General features: G+C 37.0%; 1 protein-coding gene across 7 annotated transcripts in view; it reads right to left on the reverse strand.

Annotated features, from left to right (window-relative positions):
* The window catches only part of kaznb (kazrin, periplakin interacting protein b), a 168,244-nt gene that overhangs the window by 15,781 nt on the left and 129,013 nt on the right, over nucleotides 1-23,450 (reverse strand). For 6 of the 7 annotated variants that reach the window (XR_007932580.1, XM_051912274.1, XM_051912277.1 and 3 more), the window contains 2 exons: nucleotides 7,604-7,795; nucleotides 3,194-3,330 (listed from right to left, as the gene is read on the reverse strand). Coding sequence is in view for 6 of the 7 variants with exons in the window: in XM_051912274.1 (XP_051768234.1) it covers nucleotides 3,194-3,330; nucleotides 7,604-7,795 (329 nt within the window). In the remaining variant the exon portion in view is untranslated. Of the gene's footprint in view, nucleotides 1-3,193; nucleotides 3,331-7,603; nucleotides 7,796-21,228; nucleotides 21,564-23,450 lie in introns of those variants that run through there. The other variant, XM_051912278.1, reaches the window with a different exon arrangement.

A 23,450-nucleotide genomic window follows, 5' to 3' on the forward strand; every position in this document is an offset into this window, starting at 1 on the left:
TGTGACAACACTGAAGAAATGACACTTTGCTACAATGTAAAGTAGTGAGTGTACAGCTTGTATAACAGTGTAAATTTGCTGTCCCCTCAAAATAACTCAACACACAGCCATTAATGTCTAAACCGCTGGCCACAAAAGTGAGTACACCCCTAAGTGAAAATGTCCAAACTGGGCGCAAAGTGTCAATATTTTGTGTGGCCACCATTATTTTCCAGCACTGCCTTAACCCTCTTGGGCATGGAGTTCACCAGAGCTTCACAGGTTGCCACTGGAGTCCTCTTCCACTCCTCCATGACGACATCACGGAGCTGGTGGATGTTAGAGACCTTGCGCTCCTCCACCTTCCATTTGAGGATGCCCCACAGATGCTCAATAGGGTTTAGGTACCCTCAGCTTCTTTAGCAAGGCAGTGGTCGTCTTGGAGGTGTATTTGGGGTCGTTATCATGTTGGAATGTGATAATCATTTTCGAAGGGAGGGGATCATGCTCTGCTTCAGAATGTCACAGTACATGTTGGCATTCATGGTTCCCTCAATGAACTGTAGCTCCCCAGTGCCGGCAGCACTCATGCAGCCCCACACCATGACACTCCCACCACCATACTTGACTGTAGGCAAGACACACTTGTCTTTGTACACCTCACCTGGTTGCCGCCACACACGCTTGACACCATCTGAACCAAATAAGTTTATCTTGGTCTCATCAGACCACAGGACATGGTTCCAGTAATCCATGTCCTTAGTCTGCTTGTCTTCAGCAAACTGTTTGCGGGCTTTCTTGTGCATCATCTTTAGAAGAGGCTTCCATCTGGGACGACAGCCATGCAGACCAATTTGATGCAGTGTGCGGCGTATGGTCTGAGCACTGACAGGCTGACCCCCCACCCCTTCAACCTCTGCAGCAATGCTGGCAGCACTCATACGTCTATTTCCCAAACACAACCTCTGGATATGACGCTGAGCAAGTGCACTCAACTTCTTTGGTCGACCATGGCGAGGCCTGTTCTGAGTGGAACCTGTCCTGTTAAACCGCTGTATGGTCTTGGCCACCGTGCTGCAGCTCAGTTTCAGGGTCTTGGCAATCTTCTTATAGCCTACACCATCTTAATGTAGAGCAACAATTCTTTTTTTCAGATCCTCAGAGAGTTCTTTGCCATGAGGTGCCATGTTGAACTTCCAGTGACCAGTATGAGAGAGTGAGAGCGATAACACCAAATTTAACACACCTGCTCCCCATTCACACCTGAGACCTTGTAACACTAATGAATCACATGACACCGGGGAGAGAAAATGGCTAATTGGGCCCAATTTGGACATTTTCACTTAGGGGTGTACTCACTTTTGTGGCCAGCGGTTTAGACATTAATGGCTGTGTGTTGAGTTATTTCGAGGGGACAGCAAATTTACACTGTTATACAAGCTGTACACTCACTACTTTACATTGTAGCAAAGTGTCATTTCTTCAGTGTTGTCACATGAAGATATTTACAAAATAAATATTTACTTTTATTTTACAAAATAAAATAAAAGTAAATATTTACAAAAATGTGAGGGGTGTACTCACTTCTGTGAGATATAGTATCTGAGATAAGAGAAAAAGTAAATAAAAAATACAAATTTATTTCATAATTTCCATAAAAAATTACTAATTTTAATGCCTGTTGTGTTACTGCAATATAAAAACACCAAAAGAATTTAATGAAAAATCATACATCTTTTCCAGTTTTAAAAGCAAAAATGTATTTTATATAGTACAGAGTATAGTTATATATCAGAAATATAAAGTAAAAAAGTATAACATTTTATTTAACAATTTACCATTTAAAAACAATACTAATTTTAATGCCTGTGGCGTAACTTTGTTTTAAAAAGTGGGTGGGACAGGTGTGTGTGTGTGTGTGTGGTGGGGGTGTTGCTAATACAAGGCTATATCAGAAATGTACAATAGCAAATGCACAAAAAAATAAAATGACAATATCTAGAAATCAATTGTACATTGAGTTTAATTTATCGAGACAGAACTCATGTTTAATGTGTACATTATGTTTTGTGATTTCACACAAAATGAATAGAGTCTCTGCAACAGCATTAAGCAATAGATTGAAGCGCTCATCTGTACCACTGCCACTGATAACAGCGGCAATGAGTACTCAGCATGATTTCAAAAACAACACATTCCAGTGCCATATCGCCTCTTATTTAACACCAATGAATGAAATTAATACTTTGATAGTCAACTAGAAATTTTTTCTTTGTATTAGGTACTTCCAAGCCACCAAACAGTTCAAAAAGTGGTGGGGACAATATTGACCCAGGCAAAAAGTGGTGTGGACATGTCCCACCTACAAACATAAAAAAATACTTAAAAGGAACACTCCATTTTTTTTTTTAAAAATAGGCTCATTTTCCAACTCCCCTATAGTTAAACAGTTGAGTTTTACCGTTTTCGAATCCATTCAGCCGATCTCCGGGTCTGGCGGTACCACTTTTAGCATAGCTTAGCATAGTTCATTGAATCTGATTAGACCGTTAGCATCTCGTTAAAAAATGGCCAAAGAGTTTAAATATTTTTCCTATTTAAAACTTGACTCTTCTGTAGTTACATCGTGTACTAAGACCGACGGAAAATTAAAAGTTGCGATTTTCTAGGCCGATATGACTAGGAACTATACTGTCATTCCGGCATAATAATCAAGGAACTTTGCTGCCGTACATGGCTGCAGCAGGCGCAATGATATTACCATATCGGCCTAGAAAACCACAACTTTTCATTTTCCGTCGGTCTTAGTACGTGATGTAACTACAGAAGAGTCAAGTTTTAAATAGGAAAAATATTGAAACTCTTTGGTCATTTTTTAACGAGATGCTAACGGTCTAATCAGATTCAATGAACTATGCTAAGCTATGCTAAAAGTGGTACCGCCAGACCCGGAGATCGGCTGAATGGATTCGAAAACGGTAAAACTCAACTGTTTAACTCTAGGGGAGTTGGAAAACGAGCCTATTTTCAAAAAAAGTGGAGTGTTCCTTTAAGAAGTTCTTCTCTAATATAAAATTTGACTTTACTTTTATTGTTGATTTTAATTAAGAGTGACCCTGAACTAAAAGAGAAAGAAGGTCAAATAATTAGATAAAGTAAGGATTGGCAAGTTTCATTTTTGAAAGACTGTGTCAGTGGTGAATTTCATGCATACCTTTCTGTGCTGGTCATAGTTTCTGATGAAGTCTCTTAGCTGCTCTTCTCGGCTCTCCAGTGTGGTGTAGAGCTGCTGCATCTGGTTCACCAGATCAGCCTTTTCTGCCTTCAACCGCTTTCGATCCCCCTTCATAGCTACACACAAACATACACAATCATATTCATAAATACAGCACTTTTAGCACAAGTATATAAACAATTGAGTGCCTCCTACGTCATAACATTCATATTTCATCGTTTGCACTGTGGCTGCAACACAAAAAAAAGGCTTTGAGTCCTTGAATGACGCGCTGTGGTTTGTGCTCTGACCCCTATCTGTCAGATAAGAGCTGTGGATATACAAAGTGACGGATTACCCTGTGTATACAAAATAAACAATCAAAATCCAGTGTCTTGTCAGGTGTCTTTTGATGTTGGATTTAAGTCTTTTGTTTTATTATTATCAGTGGCATAAATAAAGAACTGTGGTGTTATAGTTAAATATTGTGCTGTGTGTTGCTCAAAACAGCCTCCAGGGGGCACCATGCTCCACTATAAACATCCCACACAGGGAGGAAAAGACATTTGTTATAAAATAATTAACATTAAACACAAATGCATTTAGTTTCAAGGGTTTAATTTGAGAGGAAATGTGAGGCGTAACACCTCATGACAATTCCGTATCTTTTATTAACATTTCATTTACAACCTAAAGCGGTCTTAGGTCTGCCGTCTTGTTGCTTGTAAAAAGTAAATCATTTATTTTACTTGAGGTAATTGTCTCGTTCCCCCTCAAACTGAAGGAGGCTCCTCATTCAACAGTCAAACTTGTTTTTCCACTATGATACGAGAGCCGTTGACATTCATGAACACACATGCACCGTACTATCCATCACCTCTCTCTCTCTCCTCATCTCTCTTTTCCCTAAAAGGGCCAAAAAGACCCAAATCTGGTTTAGTTTGCTGAAAACTCTGCTCGACGCAGCCTGTCGCGTGTAGAATATTTGTAATGGACTGGCAGGTTGCTCCAGTTCCTGTTTAGGTACTACAGGTGTTACATTACAAACTAAATGACTAAGTGTCAAGTAACAGTTGACCTAGTGTAAAGTGTGTCACAATTTTGAGTGCAGGGAGTTCAATGTAGATCTCTTTTATAAGTGTTCAAGAAATTAGATAATTTGATGTCATTTCTATCAGTTACATTTCTGAGGCATGTACAGACTAAAATATGACGTCATGGTATGCTGTAGATACTGACAGCTGCTGTTCTGATGACGATGATGACTTTAACCTTGAGACGCAAAAGAATTATCTGTTTAACTGACTGAAGCTATCTATTTTAACGCCACACTTAATAAATGTAAGAATGTCAATTCATTAGATATCAAAATATTAAACTGAATGCCACTTGTTTTTAAGAAAAACAGCACAATGCTTTTCGAGCAAACCATTTTACAAGAAGAGATTAAGTGGAGAGCAAATGTAGACTTCTGCCTAAGAGTCTTGCTTCTCATATTGTTCTCTTGAGTGTCTAGATTACTAGGGCGTCTAGAGTGTCATCTCGTGTGCTTTCTTAAGCGATTCAGATGAAATACTAAAGTCTGAGATCAAAAGAGATTTTAATATGAATATTATCATTAAACTGTCCATAAGAAAATTATTTGTGCTATGCTTTTAATTTTATAGCTATTTATTCTTACTGCAAATCAACAATTTTCTCATTTATGTCTGTTTTTATCTCTCCAAAATAATTTACAAGAAACATCTTAGACAAACAGTTTTTGAAAGAACAACTTTCGAAAAATACAAATATTCCTCTGGGACTGTAAACGCCATTGTTCAAAAGTTTTTTTAAAGGAAGTCTCTTATTCTCACCAAGGCTGCATTTATTTGATCAAAAATACTGTAAAAATGTAATATTGTGAAATATTATTACAGTATCTGTTTTCTATTTTTATATGTTTTTAATATGTAACTTATTCCTGTGATGCAAAGCTGAATTTTCAGCATCTTTACTCCAGCCTTCAGTGTCACATGATCCTTCAGAAATCATTCTAATATGATTTGGTGTCTTTAATGTCATTTTTGATCAATTTAATGCATCCTTGTGAGATAAAAAATATTAATTTCTTAAAAGAAAAAAAAAAAAAAAAACATATTGGGCCCAAACTATTGAGACACGATGTATATAAATTGATCATCACTTTACAACTAAAATAAAAGAGTTGCTTTGACACTTTTATATGTCAGTGTGTGAGTTTACCACTGTTTCAAAAACCCTTCTTTCACACATCTTCCTGAAAGCAGCTCCAGTTCTGCAGGAACTTATTGAGAAGACACTTAAATGAATGACACTGTGTATAAACACTCCTTTTTCTAGCACTTACGTCCTCTGTTTGTACAAGTCTCTCAAATACACTAAAAAAGCATTACACCCCAGATAAACAGACAGCTGATAAGATAAGGAACACGCATCTCTCTCTCTCTCTCTCTCTCTCTCTCACTCAATCACTCACACTGTCACACACATTATTATTCCTTGTTTTATGGGGACTTTCCATAGACATAATGATTTTTATACTGTAAAAACTGTATATTCTATCCCTTAACCCTACTTGTCACTGAAAACTTTCTGCATTTTCAAAAAACATCATTCTATATTCTGATTTATATATACTTATGGGGACCAAAAAAAAAAAAAAATCTCAACACAAGATCAAAAATTATTGGTATTATTATCTTTGATATTTGGCCCCCATAACATAGGGTTTACTAGGACCACACACACACCCACACACCCACACACCCACACACACACTCTGGTGACAGTTAGGAAAAGCATCTATTATGCTCTCAATTGAAATGCATGCCTCACATACTTGAAAGTTCATTTTGATGCCATTTCTTTCATCTTTGAACTGTCTTTCATATTCTTGACAAACATCAATATAAAGAGGTGATATATGCAAAAATTATTTTTATACTTTAAATCAAAAATATATATACAATGTAATTTTAAAATAATCATAAATATTAGGGCTGGGACAATAAATTGTTGAATCACGAATCAAGAAATGATTCTGGATCGATTCTGAGATTTTCAGAATCCATTGCGATACTCTCTCGAATCGATTCTGAGCTTAAAGGGTTAGTTCACCCAAAAATGAAAATAATGTCATTTATTTCTCACCCTCATGCCGTTCTACACCCGTAAGACCTTCGTTAATCTTCGGAACACAAATTAAGATATTTTTGTTGACATTTCCTCTCTCAAGATCCATTAATGTACTAAAAACATATTTAAATCAGTTCATGTGAGTACAGTGATCCAATATATTAATATTATAAAGCCACGAGAATATTTTAGGTGCGCCAAAAAAAACTTAACTACTTATATAATGATGGCCGATTTCAAAACACTGCTTCAGGAAGCTTCCCATTGTTATGAATCAGTGTGTCGAATCAGCGGTTCGGAGCGCCAAAGTCACGTGATTTCAGCAGTTTGGCGGTTTGACACACAATCCAAATCATCATTCGACACAAAAGATTCATAACGCTCTGAAGCTTCATGAAGCAGTGTTTTGAAATCGGCCATCACTATATAAGTTGTTATTTTGTTTTTTTGGCGCACCAAAAATATTCTCGTGGCTTTATAATATTAATATTGAACCACTGTACTCACATAAACTGATTTAAATATGTTTTTAGTACATTAATGGATCTTGAGAGAGGAAATGTCATTGCTGGCTATGCAGGCCTCACTGAGCCATCGGATTTCAACAAAAATATCTTAATTTGTGTTCCGAAGATGAACGAAGGTCTTACGGGTGTGGAACGGCATGAGGGTGAGTAATAAATGACATTATTTTCATTTTTGGGTGAACTAACCCTTTAATTTTTAACAGCAGATGGGGCACTACGCGCTTTAGAAACAGCCATACTTTGCTCTCTTCCAGTTCCTTACACACACCACTTGAACCTTCTATAAAATAATCATTCATAAAGTTTACATTAATCTTGCGTCATAAAAGCATTCTGAGGTGCAAGTACATAGCCGAATGTACGAACGCTCTTCTTCGTCAACATTTGAGCGTGCAGTTAAAAACTAGCCTTGAGCGCCACCTGCTGTTAAAAGCTAAGCTCAGAATCGATTCAAGAGAGAATATATGATGCATTCAGAAAATCTCAGAATTGATCCATAAATCGAGATGAATCGATTTATTCTTCCAGCCCTAATAAATATCACACACACACATATATATGTTGGTAGTTGGGCGACCACTGTGATCCATCCCTATTACTGAAACAATGATTCTGGGTAAACTCAGGCAGTATTGATGTGTCTAGAGAGGGTGAAGCGCTTGAACAGCACACAGGGGGGATTTCTCTGGTAATCCTGCAATATTGGCTTTGTGATTGGGGTTCAGACCTTGTAAGGCCTCCTTGGCACGTTCCAGCTCCTGCTCCTTCTCCCCCAACTGCACCTTGAGCTCGGCGGCGGAGAGTGTGTCGGCCGAGCAGCCACCGTGCGAATCCTCCAGGTCTTTACTCAACATGTCCTTCATCTGTCTGAGAAGGTGCACCTCCTCCTGCAACTGAGCCACCTCCTCCCTCAGCAACACTATGGGAGGAAAACAAGAGAGACGGAGATAAAGATATCACTTAGTAACAAGTAGCTCTCAGCAAGTAGTTGTGATGCTACATATTATTTTATATTTCTATGTGGCCAGCAGGCTAAGAGGAAACAGCATAATTATGACAAAGAGTGCCTGTTAAGATATTTCATTTAATTTCTGACTCTTAAACAATGCTATCTTTCATTCTTTTTAATCACAGAGAAGCAGACCATACAATAAAAAAGCGCCATTCAGATCTGGAGGGGGTGAGAGACAATTTCTGCACCGTTTTCAGGGCTCTTTCACAGAGTCAAGGGAGTTAGAGAACAGACACATTAGGAACGAGAAGGAAACCACAGCAACAAGAGCGGGACTTGGGCCCACTTAAAGCAAAACAGCAGTAATTGGCAATATATCAACAAATACACAAGCAAAACTGTTTAGGCATTGAAAGACAGGAGGCTGAGAGGACAAAAATGTTCCAGAGCCTCTTTTAATAAGCGGAAGAGTGGTGCCTACTTTGCTTTGAATGAAAGAAAAAAAAAAAAAAACGGCCCATATCTCAACCCCGCAATGAGAGTGCCTATAAACCAGAGCAAAGCTGATTGAAGGACTTTCAAAAGCTCATGTGGCGACTTTCTGTTGTCAACATTTCATTTCAAGTCTTGTCCCTCTAATGTGGCGGAAATCATCGAGTCACGAAAGTAAGCCGAATTAACCGAGCTGACAGTCAGGTGGGCTCTGCCTCTACTGATATGCTCAGTGAGTGAATAAATTAAATGGAGACCTTCGCTCAATGTACTTTGCATTACCAGGCAACAGCTGCAACATCAATCTTTTTCAAGGGAAACGAGGGCGCTTATCAAGTAATAGAATTCAATTAACTGTAAACTATAATGCAACCACGCTGAGGCCTGGACAATAAAAGCCCAACTGGGATAAAATAAATCTACAGCATTTATCAAGAACAATCAATGCAATTAATGAGGTATTTTGCTTGGAGTGCAACATGATAATGTAAAATACATCCCGCAAGGCATCCCATTGTTTTTGTATCTTTTGTAGTGTTTAATTCTTTTTTTTTTGAATGGCAGTTGCAGTCCTGGGTGCATAATACAAGGCTAAAGGAAAAAAACACACACTTTTGAACAAAGTAGTAATTCATTATTTAAATATAAGACGTTTTAGTCCTAGGCTCAAATCCCAAACTAATATTTTTAAATATATATATATATATATATATATATATTACTTAATGTTTATATATAATTTAAAATTATTTTACCTAATTAAAATAATCAAACTTTTTACCTAATTTAAAATATATAATTTTTTTTATAATTATTGTGGAAGATATAATAAGTCTAAAGATATAATTATTATGGAAGTTGTATTTAATTTAAGGATCTAAATACGAAATATCTATTTAGCCTACTAAATAGATATGTAGTATTTAGCATTTATGTAGTATTGTAGTATTTTATTTAGTATACTGAATATTTATGTATTATTTATTTTGTACAATCTGAGAAAATCTAAAACATATATGCACAGTTTATTGATTTTTTTATTAAGGTAAATTTAAGACTTTTTAAAGACCCTCAGGACCAAGTAAAGAAAATTTAAGGAATAAATTAAATGGAAATCAATACATCAGTATGTTCTCTAAATGTAAATGTCTTGGGAGTAACACAATGAGTTCTATTAGCAACACTATCAACAGATATCCATTACTTTTTAATTCATTTTACAAATAAAATAGCTCTGCTTCCAACACACTAGAATATGGAAGTATCTTTTACTGTACCTTCTGATCACACTGCAAAAAAGTGATGTTCTTCCTCAGTATCTTTGTCTTGTTTTCCAGTGCAAATGTCTAAAGATTGTTAAATCAAGATACATTTACTTAAGATAAAAAATGATAAAATATAAAGTCTTGTTTTCTGTGAAATTGATCAAAATGAAACAAGTTTATGATTAAAACAAGAATATCTGCCAGTGGGCTCAGAAAAATCTATTTTAAGGGAAATTTTCATAACTCACTGACAAATATTTGTTCTTGTTTTAATCATAAACTCACTTTTTTTCACATTTAATGCCATGACTTTATGAATTTAAGACTTTCCGCTCTTATTTAAGACCTTTTTAAGGCCTTAATTTGTGTAAGGGTGAATTAAGACTTTTTAAGACCCACAGAAACCCTGTATATATATATATATATATTAATAAACTATATATTTCACTTTTAAACACTTCCTACCTAATTTAATAGAGCAATGTAATAATCAAAGATTTAACCCCTTAGCAATCCTGTAAAATTTGCCTAAAATGCCTAAAAAAGGCATACTAAAAGTAAATTGAATGCTGTTCTTGAATCATTTGGTTTTGGTTTTGGAATCATCATGCATGGTTTTGGTATCTTTTGAAAGGTATGTGTACCACGGGTAGCGCAGTGGAACGCCAACAGGTTAATTATTTTGGAAGTCGTATTCAATTTGAGGGTGCATGTGCCAGCAGACGCTGCGTCCCGCCATTAGTTCAGTAACCACTGGTACTTCACCTTCACTTTAATGTGACATGACATCACTCGATGAGAGCACTTCCAGATAAAACTGACAATTAAATCACTTCAACCAGCTAAGGCGCAGTTCGATAGCGGATGCTTAAAAGTGATCCCGCTCTTAAGCCGCGAACGTGCGAGACAGAGAGGGGGCCGGCCGCTAGACGAGATAGCACCAGGTGCTCGAGGCATTTCTTCAGCCTGCCGTTGACAAGGTGAGCGTCTGCAGCGCGACTGATAAGACAGAGACAGGGACAGACCATTGGTCAATGTCTGCACCCACCACCAGGCAGAGGCTAGCAACTGGGTTTCAACATGGCACAGGAAGCTTCATTTTCCTGGAAAGTGTCATCTTTCACGCTGTCGCGTTGGAGCCCAAAGACACTTTTGTTTAACTCGCCAGAGACTTATTTGGGGCAGTGGGTCCAGCTGTTGTCCTGCTTTGAGCCACAGCACATACACAAAGCTTTGGCTTACGACCAGTATTTGTATGAGAACTATGTGGGTTTTGCGCTCAAGCAGCAGTTCAACTGGTCTGTGCCAAACTCTTGAATGCAAAGTATGAATCATAAAATTACACACAGCGTGTGATCCTCCATGTTAAGCCAAAGATTTTGCAGCAAACACACACCAGCGTCAGTCTCAGAAAATTAAAAAACCAAAGGTTTTCTCAACAACAAACAACATACTAATCATTGAGTGAATCAACACTGATCTCTGACATGCTGAAATACACAAACAAGACAAAATTCAGTTCAGTTTTACTTCATTCTGACAGTGTTCCCAAGATCACCAGATCACAACACTTCTTGAGGACATATACGAGATTCAAAATTAAGTCAGTATTGCATCAATTTTGAACAAATGTCAGATTAAAAAAGCAAAGCATGTTAAAATTACTATTACTAGCTAGGAACACTGCACCCTTTTGACCAGAAATGACAATTTGGAAAGGGAAATACAGGCACATTACAACCAAAACAAACAATACAACTCCATAAACTACAATAAGTGTTAACGAGCGTCAGCTGCGCGTTGCACCGGTCTCAAATCTCTCACGGAGGAGCTCCAGAAGCATAAAAGGAGATGCGACGACCAGGCCTGGATATGTTTTATTATGTTTGTGTGGCCATTTACTTTTGTTTTGTAGTAAGGTTAGTTGATACGGGAAGAAGGAGGCGGGAACCGGCGAACGTTCAACACAACTTTAATATATAAAATAAACAAATAAAAAACGAAAGTAAATGCCGGCAGACCCTCACGGACGTCTGCCAGCCACACAAACATGATATAAAATAAAATCCAGGCCTGGTCCTCTCTCGTCCTTCACTGTCGTCGCTCCCCTTTTCTGCTTCCGGAGCTCCTCCGTGAGAGATTCGAGACCGGTGCAACGCGCAGCTGACGCTCATTAATACTCGCGCCGTTCCCTCACGGCTCTCGCCCGCCCTGCTCGTCACAGACCCACATAATGAGTTGAAGTTATTTTATAATTGTACAATTATATCATCTTAAAGCTTCCATTAGTAGTAGTAGTCAGTTTATTTATCCCCGTAGGGAAAGAAAGATTGCAGCATACTCACACAGACACTGATAATCACAGTTGGCATATATAAACAGTAATTTAAAATAACCAGACAAGCTGATCATCAAATATCACTAGAAGGAGAATTTAAAAATTGAATTAGTGTTGTTGTTATTAAAAATGTTTCAGTAATTGAAAAAAAAAAAGCTAAAGTAAGATTAAAAAGAAAATATTAGATGAAAAACTTAAATGTTAAAGTATTAAAATTACTAAAATTAAAAAATTACACAAAATTACTAAAAACTAAACTAAAAGTCAAACTGAAAATATAAAAATAAAAGCTAATTCAAAATATTAAGAAATATACTATATAATGGCACTATAATGATAACCGAGATGTGAGATGGCAGCAGTTGTATTTGTATGAAATGAGAGAGCGCAAGTCTATGGTGTGGTACAAGGGTTAAAAGTAGCGCCCGTTTTAGTTACCCAGATGAGTGGACTGATGTACAGCGCTGACATGGACGACAGAAATGGACAATCAAGTTAAGATTTGAGTTCATAGTCTCTGTTTGAAGAGGTTGATGAGTCTTCACTGAGTTGTGTGAAATCTCATCAGAACGTCATGAAAGGAGAGAGTGTATCTGGGTCTTTATGCTGTGAGAACTGAGGCTGATGAACACAAAAGCAATCAGGCCGCTAATTCCCCAAAATGCAGTTCAATCGATTCACACTTGCGTCATGTCTCCTCCTCACTTATCATCTCAAAAGCCAAACTGACCGTGTGCGTCAGTGTGTGGATAACTCAAAGCAAACCCAAGCAGTTATGGATGAGTCCGTATACAAAGCAATAAAAACTACAAAATTTTATATTCGTTAAAGATTTTTCTAGAATTAATTTCCGCCAAGTCTGTTATTCCAACTTGAATCAAGTAGGTCAATACGAAGCACCAAATACTTGTTTAACTTTCATTCTATCACATTCATAAAAGAGGAAGATAATTTAATTTAATAGGCTAGTAAAATCTCAATCACATTGGCACTGTCTGGTGCCACATTAAATGATGACAGTAACCAGCTATATAAACTTGCAGCGGCAGCAATATTTTCTACTCCATAGATTGTCTTTATCTGTCAGTTTTTGGCCTGCGGTTCTGCAGTTCTGTGGTAAACCATTTTGTAAAGGGCTGAACTCAAGAATGCATGTTTCAACGGATCTGTAGACAAGTTCTGATGTATAACCGCCTCCAAGAGACTCCCAAACAACCTGCACACGTAACTGGGTCCTTAGGCAACTCCAAAAAAACATTCTCAAAGGGAATTCATCATAGAAAATACAGCGGAAGAGGAAATACTAAGCATTATTTGTGGCAGGGAAATCAATCCTTGCGTTGGTTCGCCAAAAAAAAAAAAAAATGCAACTTTACATGTTAGAGTTTAATGAAGTTATTTTGGCACCAACAGACTTCTAACCCAGTGCAGACCACATAAGGTCAATGATGGAGAGGCTGCAGGTGTCTTTGGGCTCTGGCACACTTTCCAAATCTCAAGGGACGGCTGAATTTATGGAATGAACCAGAAATTAAAGGCTCATTCTTTATGCAATGCATTTTGCATGCAAACAACAAAGTGAATAAAAAGATCCACCATGGATTAAACATGAATCAAACGGATTTACTGTGACAGAAAGTCCAAATAATCCATTAATAAAAAATGCTAAATATTTCCTCCAGACATGGGCACAGTGTCTGTGGCATTTTCCCACAATGCTTTCCCAAACTAGTCTTGATGCTGGCTCAGATATGACCGTCTAAGGAGCTCTAAACCCTGAGGTTAAATTTTGAGAGCCCATTTTGGGGGGAGTCTAGGACCATACAGCAGCAGGGGACTCGTGGTGAGCTGCAGCGGTTTTAATCATTAACATGAGCGAGCAGCATGTTGTGGAGAGTTCAAAAAAAACCCCTCGCTCCGAGCCTGTGTGAGTCAGAGAAGGTGAACCGATAAAACACAAAAGAGAATATCATTAAAGTGGATTATTCCGATTCTACCCTATTCAATCTCGTTCTTAAGGCTCTCTTTGATTTCTGCTTTTCCTTTGAGATATTTTGATCAATGCAACAGAATGTTTCATCACATACTTTCTTTTTCATCACATTTATTTTACATTTTGTGCTTAGGCGCAGAAGTTCACAGGAAATACAGAAGCTGTGCGGTACGTGTCCCACGCATGTACGAGAAGCAGTTAGTGCAAATCTTTCTGAGGATATTACATGCTTTAAAACTTGCGGGAAATGTTACAGGTCTGTCTGTAAGGTCTTTTGAATGGCCACTTGTTCATCGTAGCCTTTGTTAGTTAATCAATCATTTTCTTAAAGAAATATTCTGGGTTCAGTACAAGTATAGCTCAATCGACTGCACTAGTGTTATATAATGTTGAATGCCACAATACTTATTTCCATTTGTCCTACTTGACAACATATTGCCTAAAAACCTAAAACAACTGTAAAAATTATTTAAACAACATTGCAGCTCAAATAATACACATGATTAACCAAACAGAAAAGAAAAATACTATGGAAGTCAAGGGGGTTACTGACATTCTTCAAAATATCTTCTTTTGTGTTCAGCGCAAGAAAGAAAAACTCATACAGGTTTGGAACAACTTGAGGATGAGTAAATGATGACAGAATTTTCATTTTTGGGTGAACTATCCCTTTAAATACTTTATGCAATTTTGCCTTTAAAGTAAAAATATCTCATTTTAAGAATGTTTAAATAGTGAAAAAATAAGACTGGAAAATGTATGGGGTGCATAGAGTTTTTGCTATGCAAAGATTCAGGGTCTTAACAGCATGGTGCTCAATAGATCGCACACGCATTAAGCAGGGCAGAGATCGGCACATATATGTCCCCGCAGACCAATAACTGGCTTCCTAGCGAGCTGTTCGACTCTGATGATTATGAATATAATTGACAGGCAAAAAACATGATTCCGTGGGCAGCAGCAGGAGACCAGAGGTTGGTGCCTTGATGATAAGAGCCACTCTTCATCTGATGGATCACGCTGCTAATGCCTCTTAGGCTGAGAACCAAATTACAGAAGCACAAATCACGGCTCTCGTTTGTGGCTTGAGAGGAGAGCAGAGGTCGAGAGAGGCAGAGAGTGATACTCTTATCCTGCTTTGATAGCTGTGAATCCAGCCACGCAGGCTCCCTGACCTCCTGTCAATCACTCCACATGCGAAAACACAAAAATACATTTGAAAGGTTAATTAAATTAGCATTTCACATTATACTACACAACAGCACTGTTGAAAAGAACAGCATCTGTTGAATTTTCAATGTTAGTGTCCCTGCCAGGCTTGTTAACTAGCATAACCAACAAGACTTCGTTGTAGAAACTGACAGATTTTTTTGTCACATGACAATTTGTATAAGATGGTATAAACCTAATATGAACAAATATTTTTTTAACATTTGTATGTTTTCATTTGATCACAGTTGTACAATATCATCTAATCATTTTTTTAATAAAAAATGTTAAAAATATTATTTTTGAACAAACACAAACAAAAACACATTAATAGTCAAAAATCAAAAAATTAAAAAAACGAATAAATAAATAATTCACACAGAATGTATTCATCATAAATATTTTTTTTTTTTTATAATGTCATTAAACATCGAGTATTCAGTTGCCAGTTACATAATTTCATGAGGAAAGATTAAATATTTTACCTAACATTCATTCATGCTTAAGTGACGTTATAAAAGTTATTATACATTTTATTATTATTATTGGTAAATTCATAATGGATATTTGTATCAATCAATCTTATATATATATATATATATATATATATATATATAAAATCAATCAATATATATATTAGTTCTTTATATTAGTATAGTATATACTAATATATTGTAATATATAGTATATTAGTTTCAGAAGCTTTAGAATACAAATAATCTGTATTGGTCATAAAATCAACAACATGTATCCATCAACTAAACCTCACCATTCATTCATTTTTTGAATATTTTTTATAACTACAAATGCCTAAAGACACAACTATTCCTTGAAATCTTAATACGTATATACACACTCTTACATTCCTACTTTTCAGAGCAAATTCTGGAACGTTGTTTTGTGTTTCCATCTCTCTAGTATTCCTCATTTGTAAGTTGTTTTGAATAAGAGCATCTGCTAAATGAATTAATGTAAATGGAATTGTAAACAGTGAGCCAAGCCATAACTGCAAAACACTGTCTCAGAAGAGAAGCTTGTCAGAAACACTAAATATCAGCTTGATTTGGATTGTTCCTTGGAACAACTGCCAAAAATGCTAAATGAGCCAGTTACTAATACATCAAGTGAAATGCATAATTCTAAGACATTTTTATTAATCCGGATGAAATATTTGCATACTCCACATAAAACCCCAGCATGACCCAAATATGCTGCCCCATATAGGCAAAGAAAATCAACCTCAGCATTCTTTTAAGACCTACACAAGAGCTTATATCAAAAATAGCACCCACGTCAACTGACATTTCAAAATCAGGAGCTGTGATAGAAGTATTAAAATGAGAGGAGGTGTGGGCTGCTATACTACGATAAAGCTACATGTGCCAGCACCAAAATACATGCATGAAAATGCATTACAAGTCTCACGCAATGCGAAGAGATTGCTGGCACTTGTGTGCCTTCTGTCAAGAAAATACAGCTGACTTGTGTGTAGCACACTTTTAACATATAGAGAAGATTAAAATCACGTGTATTGTGCGGCATCAGTGCAGAATGGTATTAAATTTTGCATGTATGACGGAAAAAAGTGAGAAAACCTTCTGTGTGTGTGTTTTCTAGTCCTCTGTGTGGGGATATCTGAGGGTAACAGCTGTGCTGAATTAATTGCTCTGCGTTTAAATTGCAAGTAAGTTCAGCCTGCCCATGCCAACTGGAGATAGTGGTAATTGATTCACACTTTCATTAAGGACAGATTAGGCCATGCCAGTGGATGGGCACCAAGTGCCCGACCAAAACACGCACATACATAAACACTCAACGTGATATTCCCAAAACACTCCTAGTAATCTATCAGCTTTGGAGCTCACTACTAACTAAAAAAATAACAATGAAAAATGTAAGTCTTTTATATTTATGTAAATAATTAAACATCGGCCTACATACACGATATAGATACATATGTATATATACACGCACGCACGCACACATATATATGTGTGTGTGTGTGTGTGTGTGTGTATATATATACATACATTTTTAAGTAGCTATACATTTTATGAACAATAAGAGAACTAAGATTACATCCTTATACAAATAAATCAATCACTGCTTTCTAACTTAGAGTAGGGATTAGTGCTATGATTAGTAATTAAGCTAGTTTTTTTTTTACGTGTACACGCACAGTTGAACGCACAGCTTTGCTTAGTTTTGAGCAATCTCTCGCCACGAGTTAAAACCCCTGTAAACACCTTTGTATTCTTTTATGCTAGAGTTGTACAAATGAGGGTACTTTCTAACCTCTTCGCACAATCTCTTGTCTATGTAGACCTCCATTGTCGCTGCAGCTTGCATGCGTTCCGGCGTGTTCTGTTTATGCAGTTTTTCTTTGACTACCTTGTTAATCGACGCCCCCAGGGCATGGCTGCCACCTTGTGGATAAACTAATTACTGCAAATTAAATGCGCACGTGTGACTGTTACAAAAATCAGACGGTGCGCGTACAGTACGTGCATACTCTTCTGATGGTGAAATTCACTGTACGCTGACCCTCGCGTACTTGTAAAAAGTGAAGTATACTTTGGGCTTTATTTTCCTTTATCTTTTGCATTTAAAAAGAAGTATATCTTCAGCGATTTTCATGGAACACTATGGCAACAGATTTCGCTTTGGGGGTGGGGCGGAACAGACAGAACGACAGGTTCTTTCAGTTTTCTCCCTCCGCCTAAAACAGTGTTTGTGGTCATCAAGTTTGAAATGTTGACTATAAACGCACAGGTTTTTCAGATTTTCTGTCTCGGCTTTTAATCACTACCTACAACACGCTTGATCCTGGAAAACGCAAGTAACTCACTCCCGCTAAACCTTTACTCTTTGAATTCATGCACCCGGGAACAATACAAGTCGACACCATTGACTAAAAGTTTGCTAAGAAGTATTTCCTACTAAAGCAAGGCAGTATTTGACTCTGGTAAGAGTATAGCAGACTAGTGGGACAGGAACACTTTTCTACTCTATAGGCAGCCAAGTTGTATTTAAAGCACATTTTGCCTATGGTGAAGTACCCCTTTAAATTTTAAAACACTTCATATTGTAGCTTGGCTATAAAAAACAGATCCTTCTGAACTTTCTGATGTCAGCAAGATAAGATATTTACATGTGACCACACACATTTACATGCCAATGACGCCTGATTCGTGTTTGGAAACTTGGCCTGCCAGTCACGGTGAAGCAGTAAGGGCTCGACGTCAAATATTCAAAATGCTGTTACTGTTGTTATTGTTCACCTCCTACTCAAGCATATGTTTTCCTTTGATACTTGAATAAAAACACTTTGTTCTGTCATTTAGCTTGGCAGCAGCAAATCCTGTTGGACAGTCGTCTCCGACTGCACAATTTTGTTTAGGACGTATCATTTGCTCTGTTACGTAACAAACACTTAAGTGGAGTGTCTCTCTTCAAAATCCTTGTGGACTTGGCTGAGGTGACGGAATGCAACATATTGTAGTAGCTGTCGGCATGGGTGCTCCAGACAGGGCTTTGGCAGCATGAAACTTGTCCGTGAGCTGTAGTGTGAACTTGTAGTTTGTACTTTGGGGTGGAAGAGAAGGGCAGAGCTTGACAGAGCCATCTGGCAGCAGGGGCTTGGAGGGTCAAACTCATTATCTTCATCTATTTGGAGCGTAACCACTGGCACCAAAGTAGATCAGTGAGCCGCAGAGGTTATACCAAGCCCTGTTGGCGCCGGTGGCACAACAGTCTCAAAATACCATTGGACTATGAGTGCACACACAGGTACACCTAAAATCTAAAAAATAAATCCAAATATTGTGATTTTTAGGCTCCAAAAAAATTAAAAAACACAAATGTACAAAAAACAGAATTATCAAGAGCATCAAGTCTGGTTTAATGCAAAATGTCATTTTTGGAATTAGTTCAAGCAATCAATTTTTTTAAAATAATTTATTAGTGTCATCACGCAAAAATTGCATTTTTCATATATTAAAATGTTTTATAAAAATACACTACCATTACACTACCTGACTATGAGGTCAGTAAGATTTGTTATTCAGAAATAATGCATTAAATTGATCAAAAGTGACATTAAAGGCATTTACACTGTTATAAAGATTTCTATTGAACTTTCTATTCATCAATGTATCATGAAATGTATCATGGTTTCCACAAAAACATTAAGTAGAACAACTGTTTTTAACATTTCAATATTACTTGAGCACCAAATATGATTTATAATGATTTCTGAAGGATCATGTGACACTGAAGACTGGAGTAAAGAGGAATAAATTACATTTTATAATATATTAAAGCAGAAAACAGTTATTTTAAATTGTAGTACAATTTCCCAATAGACTTCTTTTAAAAACACTATAATACAGACCCCCAAATTTGAATGATAGTGTTTGTACTGTAAATGCTGCTATTTAATAGTTATAAATAGTTATGAAAATAAATGCTATAAAGACCATTTCAGAGCAAATACATAAATATACAGAATACCGCCAGGTATGTTTTTGCTATATTGTCCAGCCCTACCATAGATACAAAAACCATACACAAATACAACAATTGTTTATGCCAGTATGTTTGAAACCTGTCTTAACAACAGACCACCACCGATGCACTCATCTAATGTTATCTGATCTCAAAGAGCAACGGTGGAAGCGTCCTGAGGCAAGGTTAAGGAAGAACACAGTAACATCATTCAATCATTCAGTCAAACACAATACTACCCTACCCTAAAGACTTTCAAAAGGCACAAGCTGCACTGTCATACCATCAAGATCAAACACTTACATTCCAATGAATCAGATAATAAACCAAGCATTCAAAAGCACACAACTGAGCAGCTTCCAATGAAAACTGATTTCATAAGATACCTCACACATTAATCACCTATATAACTATCTTCATGAGAGTGAATTCAAACTATGTGTGCTATGAGGCAGTGTAATGTTAAGTAAGCTATGAATGCTTGCTTTGCATTCCTCCTGTTTTGCCGATGGCAACTATCCAAGTGCCTAAATATGATCCATAAGTTCCTGCTGGGTCTGTTGTTAGACTTTGAATAAGGAGTGTAAAGATCAGTCTCACAGTGTTGATTTAGTGGGGTGTGGAGAAGACGCAGGGATTATTACTAGCCACTATAGACATACAAACAGGGGCTGATCCAGGATCAGCTTTAATGGTTTTATAAGTAAACCAATGAGAGAGGATTGTAAAGATTTTAAAATGTCACAACGGACTGACACTAGAGATTACAAAAAAGCTTGGGAAATGGCCATAAAATGTTTCCACTTTAAAAAAAAAAAGGTAAATGTAACGTTTATATGACCGATTTTACAACATAGATCTCTGGAACATTTCACTCGATCACTCTGATCATTTTCATACATTCAAAGCAGATTATTGTGACATATTATGGGTCTGAAACAGAGAGCATGATGCCACTTTATGATTGCAATCTCATATGCTCTCACAAACAACAATGTGTCACTAACGTAATTACAGCTGATTACTGGAGCTACATGTCATACATGGTAAATCATAGTTTTGCTCAAGATAACATGAAATTTAAGACAACTACATGCTATGTATGTGCTTGACTCATCAAATAGTCCAAAAGTTGGTCATCCATCAAAGTAAAGGTTAAATCGGCAGTATGGGATATAGGTCAGTGTTTCTTAAAAATTTTTGACATATGTGCCCCATCAGTCCATAAATATGTTCATACAGTAAGTGACTCAAATGACCTAAAATTCTATTACAGTCTACTATATTTCTTCAAAAAGGAACTGAAGTGTTCACTGAAATCATTTAATATGAACAAGTCTTTTAACCTTCTGGCAGCCATAATATTATTTTAAATCACAGTTTTTATCTTCTACAGTAGATTTAACCAAGAAAAATCTTTCCAAAGAACCTATATGTGTTTCCTATACGTGTGCCAACACCTGCCAACACACGTGACAAGCCCCTGTGCATCATAACACACGCAGATTTACATGCCTGGTCAGCTGGTTATATTATTCAGTGGTGCGTTATGGCTGTAGTTTCCATCTTGAGCTCTCGTACACACGCAAACACTCACCTGGTCTGCCCTCCTCTCTTTCAGATCTCATGATCTCAGTGCCGGCTCCGGCAGGCTCCACTTTCAGTGCCGGTGCTTCTTCTCATAGCAAGAAAACTCAACTAAACCTCCCGCACACACACAGGTACGCGGTTCACTCCTACTGCAGCCCGCGCGCTCCTCTCTGACAGGTTACTAGGGAGGGGTTCCCGAGTGAGTATAAACAAGTTTGAGCCACCTTCCTCGGTGAGCCCGTATACCTGTTCTGGGAGTTTCTCTAGGGCGTTTTCTGAAATTTCCCACCTCTTCCTGCCTGTACTCACACACACTCCTACTGGCCTAAAAGTTGCAGAGAGTTCAAAAGGGAAATGACACTGCTTTTCCCAGCCTTGTGAACAGGCACATTCATAGGGCAGGGGGAGGAGACAAAGAGCTTTTCTGATCAGGTGAGAGGGCAGGTGAGTCTCTCTTCAGCAGCCCTGCAGCTCCATCTAATGGTGGAAACAAGACACAGACAGACTGTTCTCTGTTCTCTAACATTAAAAGAACAGTTCGCCCAAAATTTTAAATCCTGTCATCATTTACAAGCTCAAATCCGTATGAATTTTATGTTTACGTGAAACACAAAAGGAGGAGATTAGCAGTGTTCATGCTGCTCTTTGTCATTCAGTGAAAGTGAATGGAGACTAAGGCTGTTGACCAAGCCAGTCATTTAAAATAACCATGAAATGAATCAATTTTGATCTTTTTTTTTTTTTTTTACACAAATGCTTGCTATACTTTGTCATTTTTGGAGAGATTCACTTTATTACAATTAACAAACCTATTAATAGATCAAACTGACTGTAAGAACTACAAAATAAAATATAATACAATAAAATGAAATGAAATAAATTATATGGACTACTTTTATGATCACTTTTATAGTATAAAAAGTACATCCAGGACATTCTGCTAAAGTCCTAACCCTAACATTTTATTCAAAATTTGCAGAAAATGGGGTCTATTAAATTGCCTATTGACAAACTTGTGAATTAATCAAAACAAAATAAAATATTGACTGCTTTTTAATCATTTTCAGAGCAATTCACTTTTATTTTATAGGAAAGAGCATCCAGGACATTCTGCTTCAGTTCACCTTTCATGGAAAATAGCAATTTAAACGTGGAAAGAGATTTGAAGAGAATTTAGAATCACATGTAGGTGAGTAAGGGATGGCAGACTTCTCCTTTTTAGTAAACTATCTCTTTAAGACATGTCAACAATCAGTGTGGCATCACACCTTATAAACAGTGCTAGTAATTACATGTAATATGAATTACGTAATCAGATTAGAGTACTTGAAATAGATTACATTAAGTTTTAAAATACTTGTAATCAGACTACAGTTACATTTTTATTGATTACAAGTTATTCTCACAATGGCAGCAAACTATTCATAATTCATTGATTCTCCCTACTGTTTTATTTTTGTTTTTTAATTTAAAATTATTAGAATTTTTATGATTTAATTACTTAATAGCTTTTCATTAAACTCCCAATCCCCCTGCAGCTCCTTCACGAACCCCAGTCTGGGAAAACCTGACGTAACGTAATATTTAATGCACTTGTTGTTGATAACAAAGAATGGAATATATTTTCTTTCTCTTTGTATTTTTATATCAATATGGTACAAGATTATCCTTTTCAAATCAATGTGATATACACAAGTTAGGTCAAAAGTAATCACAAAGTAGTTTGGAATCAGTAACTGACTACAACTTGTAAGTAATCCCACCATCTTTCTCCCTCCACATCCCATAATTCCTTGCTGCATACTCCATGCAGGGATCTGTGGGACGTGTTGTCAGATAAAGGGCTGGATGAGTATCCCCTTTCTCATACAGCTAATGGAGCCGCCAGCAGATAGGGGCCCACTCTCTGTCACAGTGCACCAGCTTCAACCTACAGCTGATTGGCAGTCTCAAACACAGCCGGGCAAAAGGACTCAAGGGCTCTTAGGGTCTTAACACTGACTCATCTGTCCTTTTATCACTCTCTCTTAAAGACCAGGGGCCATATTCACAAAACATCTTAAGGCTAAAAGTAGCTCCTAAATCAATGATTTTTCAGTTGAATTCTGCATTCTCTTGAGATGCAGACATCCAAGAGGCGGACAATTAACTGTATATACTAGTTTAATTAGTGACACTCAGCCTACATTTTAAAACCTTTATTTTAATATGGAAACATGACACCTCATT

This window comes from Ctenopharyngodon idella, chromosome 11 (genome assembly GCF_019924925.1).
Source record: "Ctenopharyngodon idella isolate HZGC_01 chromosome 11, HZGC01, whole genome shotgun sequence".
Lineage (NCBI taxonomy): Eukaryota > Metazoa > Chordata > Actinopteri > Cypriniformes > Xenocyprididae > Ctenopharyngodon > Ctenopharyngodon idella.